This window comes from Mytilus californianus, unplaced genomic scaffold (genome assembly GCF_021869535.1).
Source record: "Mytilus californianus isolate M0D057914Y unplaced genomic scaffold, xbMytCali1.0.p SCAF_7, whole genome shotgun sequence".
In the NCBI taxonomy this organism is placed as follows: Eukaryota; Metazoa; Mollusca; class Bivalvia; order Mytilida; family Mytilidae; genus Mytilus; species Mytilus californianus.
Window position 1 is genome coordinate 114,907,463 of NW_026262723.1, and position 6,915 is coordinate 114,914,377.

The window sequence follows — 6,915 nt, forward strand, 5'->3', positions numbered from 1 at the left end:
CAATTTCAATTTGCAGATGACAGAAGTTAAGATGCAATTACTAACATCCAACTAGAAAGATGTAAATAATTTTGACTTCCCGGCGAGGTATGTTGATTTTAATTCTTCCAAGTTACTATAAGTGTGTAAAACATTTCCCAAAATCATGGAATAGCATATGCCAGGGGTAACTCTTCGGATTTGAAGGGGTATGCTGAAATTAATTTAAAATTGTGTCCAATTCATTAGTTGATATGAAAATCCCTTCCCCGTAAAACAGTCAATTTGGAAAAGTACACATGTCCTAAATTAAATTGTTAATAACAGACCCGAATTATTATTATACTAAAGATTGTGTAAATGACAACGTTTAAACCCGAATTTATCGTAACCCAGTGCTGTATCCTTCTGTAGATACTATTTTGAGTATGATGTTGACAATGCACCCCGATAACAAGTGCTACCGCGGAGAGATCGTTCAGTGTACATCATTGTAGTCTAGCTACGCCCCTGCCTGTGAGTGGGCTAACAAGACCGGACGGACGGACGGACGCCTGGTATTTCCATCCCTCTCGCAACGCGTTACGCGGGGGGACAAAAAAATCCATGTTACAAGGGAAGATGTAATTTTCTATTCTTTTATTTTCTAGGATTCTGAGTTCCGAACTTCGATGGGAGACATAAACTGTGTCCCCTTTTCCCTAAGGAATCATATTTTTGTATACACTGCTCTTTGTCAATTTAATCACTCCATGATCCATCATAACTTGATTCAAAACTGTCATAATCTTCTTCGCTATCACTGTCTGTGGTAATTTCATTACACTGATTTTCACGGTAACTCACCCATACAAATTTTAAACACGTAATTCCAAGATATCCCTGGGCCATGACGACCTTGCCATCGAAGGAATGTAAATAACTTACTTCATCGTCATACAATGATGCAGTTATTTCTGATCCACCAGAGCCCCCAAATGGACCTAACTCTCGTCCAAAATTGGTGAAAAATTTTAAACTGTCAATCATCCACCCACTACGAACGTTTATTTTTGTAATTACTTCATTTTCTTCCAGTGAAAATTCATGTTCTGACACAAATATTGATTCAGACTTTGGTTTTTCGCCGTGAATTACAAGTTTCCCACTTCGATACTGTATAGAAATTCCACCTAAAACTGGCCGATCATCCCACCTTCTTATCCACAGCTTGAAGTTTATTGGTCTGTCATTTATATCCTTGCCATCTTCCCAAGCTTCAGCAAACTTTTCAAGAACATGATGCTCTTGACCACCACAAGCAAAACCTTTTCTTCCAGTTTGGAGCGTTTTACGACGGTTTGCAAACTTGCGATCTAATAGTTCTGATTTCATGTTTGATTCAGCATTAATGGCATTCTGAAGTAAATCACAATTCAGAATCGGATAAAGATCGACAACTGATTTCAAATCTTCGGGGTTGTTTATATCACTGAAACGGATTTCCCCAAGCAATTCGAGTACGGTAGCTGCTTTGAAATCCTTGTGACTTACACTCGCAATACTAAGGTACACACCAACTAGTTTCAAAATATCTAGTTCAGGATTTTCTACAGGAACATCATGATCAAAAACAGTCAAATAATCAGTCTGTAGCACTGTTTTAAAGTCGTCTGTCGATAATTTCAAAAATGCTCCACTATTAATAAGGTCTTTAAAATTTTTGGAAATACAACTGCATACTGCGTCCAAAAGACGTTTCAAATTGAACAGATTACTGAAAGAAACTAGAGCAATCACATTATCGATTTCGATATTATGTGTCATGAACTTTTCACATTCGGTCAGAACAAATCTAATTTGGAGAAAACCTGCTGCCATTAGTAATTCTTGAACAAATCCAACTTCTATTTTAATTCTACCAGTGTAACCATATCGGATAATTTGATAAAGAGTGTCCTCTTTGAAAATACTAGGATCTAGCTCATACTCTTCAATATGATTGTCACTTTGAATGTTATGATATTTGAAAAGATTTTTGAAATAGTCGGATAATGACGCCAGAACTATTTTATGTGCTGTGATTTGTTTTGTTCCACATTTTAAGGTAACATCACAGTACAATCCTTCTTCCCATGCTTTTAACATGTTCTGTACTGTGCTTCCAGAATGTTTGTCGTCTACAACCTCTGCCATCTTTCCTTAGAACTCTTAAGCTGAAGTGGAATCAATTACATGTACTAAGTTATAATATATTGTTGCTTTTTAAGTATGGATAGTAAATTAAAAGACTGATAAATTCAACCAAATAAAGATGACAAGCATAGTAGTGTTAGGTATGTGGTATAAAAATTGAAAATCAATTGCCAACAATGAAAAAACAAATAATGCAAATCCTGTAGTGCTAAGGGCCTGTGATTTTCGTTCATGAATTGTTTAGGGATAACTGTTGAAACGAAAACAATAAAAAAAGTAAAATGCTCCGCGGGGTGCAGCTAGATACGATCACAGAGGTCGAACCATTAACAGTTGGGACTAGTATGGACACTACATTCAAGCTTGATACAGCTCTGAATTTGGAATGTGATCAAATATTTGACAAAGCATAGGTTTCTGACACCAAATGAATGTGTTCAAAGAACTGAAAAATTTGAAATTGGACTTTTACCTTTTATGGTCCAATATTTAAATCTAAGTACACAGTTAGGTTCAGCATATCAAAGTACACCAAAAATTTATTTGATTTATTTATCAATCTTAGCTAAGTTTTTTAAAGGGGTTCACTTTATCAAAAAAAATAAATAGGGAATGTATCCATGGGACACAGCTGATGCCCCCGCTTGCATATCATATAAAGTTATAAAGGGACATAACTGAAGAATGGTAAAAGTGACACCACCAAAATTCAAACTTGATCTGTATTTTGTGGGAATAAGCATTGTGTATAAGTTTCATAACATTTGGTTGAGGCAAACTGAAGTTAGAGAACGGAAACGAAACAATCAGCAATTTTTCCATTTGTAAAGGGGCATAACTCTAGAACGGTTAAAGTGACGCCACCAAAATTCAAACGTGATCTGTGTTTTGTGGTAATAAGCATCATGTGTAAGTTTCATAACATTTGGGTGAGGCAAACTAAAGTTAGAGAACGGAAACCAACTTTGCGTACGTAAGGATTTTTGGCCAACAATCAATAGATATAAGAAGATGTGGTATGAGTGCCAATGAGACAACTCTCCATCCAAGTCAAAATTTATAAAAGTAAACCATTATAGGTCAAAGTACGGTCTTCAACACGGAGCCTTGGCTCACACCAAACAGCAAGTCCCTCTTAACTAATAAAGGGTAACATTTTTCAAAAGATCTTATCTTATGTGAAGACTGAAGACAATAAAATAATCAATTATCAAAATAAAGTTGCCAAAATATTTAATAACTTTTTATAAATGTTGCCAAAGATATCAACTCAAAAGATACAATTATCATGATTATTGATGAACACCATCCAAGCATTAAGTAATTAAAGAAAACAAATCAGAAAAAAAGAACTATGTTTTAGCCCAGTAAATTCTGAGTTTGTAAAAAAAAAACAGATTAATAAAACTGATATTAAAAAGGCAACAGGAAAAGATGGAATTTCTTCAAAAATATTAAAACTATCCAATTTCTAAATTAATAAATAAATCATTTGAAACAGCTGTTTTCCTAAATAAATTAAAGGAAGCCCGTTATACCTCTGCATAAAAAATCAAACACTCTAGATAAAGGAAACTATAGACCTGTAACATGTGTTAGTTTATTGCCCATGATTTCAAAACATTTTGAGAGGTCTATAGACAATGATAGAAACTCAACTTGTTGAATATTTTAACTCTTTTTTCCACATTTTTCTGTCAGCTTTTCTAAAAGGATATGGACGTCAAACAGCTTTATTAAAAATAATTGAAGATTGGAAAAAAGGCTTTAGATCAGAATAAATATGTAGTGGCTATATGAATGGACTTGTCCAAGGCTTTTGATTGCCTACACCATGACCTCTTCCTACTAAAATTAAAATCCTATGGTGTCTCCGCCTCTTCTCTTAAACATTTGGAAAGTTATTTAACTAATAGAAAACAGTGTGTTAAAGTAGGTTCTAATTCAAGCTACTGGCAATCAATGCTTAAAGGGGTGCCACAAGGGTCTATATTGGGCCCTACATTATTTAATATTTTTTTAAATGACATTTTCAATTTTATTCATAAAAGTGAACTCTATAATTATGCAGATGACAACACCCTTTCATATGCAAATAATGATTTAGATAAATTAATTAATACTCTAGAAGATGAAAGCAAAATTTTGATTAATTGGTTCTCAATAAATAAAATGAAAGCTAATCCAAAAAAATTTCAAGCGATAGCTGTAGGTAAAAAAACTAAAGACAAAAACTTCAAATTTAATTTAGAAGGTATTGAAATAGAATGCGAAAATAAGGTTAAACTCTTAGGAGTTACAATAGATTTTAAACTAAATTTCAATGAACATGTTTCTATAATATGTAAAAAAGCATCCAGACAGCTAAATGTTTTAAAAAAGAATTGGAAAACACCTTTTTCTTAACAGTTTATTATTCTGTCCAACTATAATTACTGCCCACTAGTTTGGCACTTTTGTGGGGAGGTTAATACAAAAAAGATTGAGAAAATTCAAGAGGGAGCACTTATTATCATATGATTTATTTATGAAGACTATTCAGCAAGTTATGAAGATCTACTCTGCAAATCAAATTTACCATCTTTAAAAAATTAGAAGAATGTGATCATTGGCTATTGAAGTTTTCAAAAATATTAATAAAGATTGTCCTGTTTATCTCCATGATTTAATCCACTTAATGGAAAACCCTTACTCTTTAAGATACCAGAATACAGCAGACCTACCACATGTGAGAACAACTGCATATGGCCTACAATCTTTAAGGTATGCAGGTGCTAAGCTTTAGAATGAGCTGCCAGATGAGCTACCCAAGCAATCATCTTTAAATCAATTCAAGAACTTAAAAAAATTTTGGTCTGGCAGCTCATGCCAATGTTTCGCCTGCAAAACCAGTTAATTCTGTTCATTATTTTTGGTTTAATGTTTTTTTTTCAGCATGGCAAAATTATTTTGTTTTGTTTACTATAGTGCTTCTGCTATTTTGTGCTTATTGTAGTTACTTAACTAATCTCTATGTGCAAACCATTTTACTTTTGCTTTTATGTTTTTACCTCATAAGTGCATGCTTCAGTGTGTGTGTTTAAGATGCTTTATAGAACTTTTGTGTTGCATGTATATAATATGAACTCTTGCTTTCTTTGCATGTTTAATTGTATGTGTGCATGACTTGATATGTATGTTTTGTTTGTTGTGCTTTTGTTATGTCGGTTTTAAAAGCTCATCAAAAAATATGTATGTAATTGTATTGCTTATACCGACTCTAAAAGCTTTTTGTCTTATGTCTGACAGGTGAGCCAAAAAAAAAGGGGGGTCCATTCTAGGGAGTCTAAATAATGTGTTTAAGAAAAAGGTGTTGTGCTATCTTTTTAAAAAAAAAAATTTATTCAAGATACTAATTAGAGCATTTTTATAAGATAAAAGAGTTTAAATTTATGATCATGATGAATTGAAATTCTTATAAGGGTGTGTGTGGTGTCCATGACCACTGATGATAGGGCATTTCAGTGGTTAAAAATCAATGTGATTTTTCTTTCCTTGTTATAAATGAACTACCGCCACGGCAAAACTAACAAGACTAGTCTATAATATATAACTATATACTTACCTGTCCTTCACATGATTTCAATATATTGCGCAATACCGGATATCTTACAATAAATTTTGTATTGCTAAAATACGGAAACGAATACGTACTGAAAAATGAAAACTTGTTGATTACTTGATATTTGTTTTGTTTGTTTGTATTTACATTTTGCAATTTATTCTAATGTGTAAAGTACTGGTGCTAAAATATGGTAATTTAAGGTACGGTTAGGCATCAGACATTATATGTTCCCTAAAATAAGATCAAATAATAGCCTAAAGCTTTTAAAAGAACTTACATCTTTGATATGGTTTTAACGTCACAGTACCTCGACTACCAAATATTTAACAAAGCTAAATACATTTTAAAAATGTTCAGAAAACGGTCGCATTATATATCAATTAACAGATGAAGTCTCCAGTGACAAAATAAGATTTACAGAAACGTTGCATGCGACGTCTACAAAAGGTTTACTTTTAAAAAGGAGAAATTTAAATATGTCGCAGACATCCATTTCATACGAAATGAATAACAAGCATGGAATACTGACATATTGTTTAAAACATGTGAAGGAATAAAACAAATCATTAGTTATGTACTATAGTTAAGAATGATATATGTAAAAGTTTTCTGAATTATTGGAGAGATTTTAGAGAAAATACTTTTAAATCAGATAAAGCTAGGTAAACTCTTGGCTTATTTTTCAATTAAACCGATTTTTTTGGTACAGAAAAATATCTGGAATTGAAAGAATTTAAAAATAGACAAGCACTATGCAAGATCAGAATGAGTACACACCCAGGCTAAAAATAGAGACGGATAGATGCAAAAAAAAAATATATAGACAAATCTTAAAGATTATGTAAAAAATGCACGTTTGATAAAGTTGAAGATGAAGAATATTTCATATGTGAATGTCCCCTTTATAATCTCTCGAGAAAAGAGTTATATGATAAAATTTGAAAGTTGGAAAAATTTCGAAATATTAAACACAAGTGCCAAGTCAATCTAATATTAAATATAGATCTCTGATTTCGTTATACTACATGTAGTGTAACGAAATCAGAGATCTATATTTTAATTAGATTGGTGCCAAGTTTAATTGGATTTTTATTCAAGAAAACCTAGTGGTATTGAAAATTATTGTAATTTATATTAATAAATGTTTTGAACTCAGA

At 32.3% G+C, this 6,915-nt stretch overlaps 1 protein-coding gene across 2 annotated transcripts; it reads right to left on the bottom strand.

Moving 5' to 3' along the window:
* Positions 1 to 603: 603 nt before the first annotated feature.
* Positions 604 to 5,851, bottom strand: LOC127708786 (kelch-like protein 31). 2 transcript variants are annotated; one of them, XM_052213905.1, is made up of 2 exons: positions 5,759 to 5,851; positions 604 to 2,174 (listed from the first exon to the last, which is right to left on the bottom strand). In XM_052213905.1, exon 2 carries the CDS (start codon positions 2,152 to 2,154, stop codon positions 721 to 723), a length of 1,434 nt encoding a protein of 477 aa, XP_052069865.1. In that variant the 5' UTR covers positions 2,155 to 2,174; positions 5,759 to 5,851; the 3' UTR covers positions 604 to 720. The 2 variants fall into 2 exon arrangements, with proteins under 2 accessions (XP_052069865.1, XP_052069866.1); XM_052213906.1 differs by having other exon boundaries at positions 5,755 to 5,806.
* Positions 5,852 to 6,915: the final 1,064 nt, after the last annotated feature.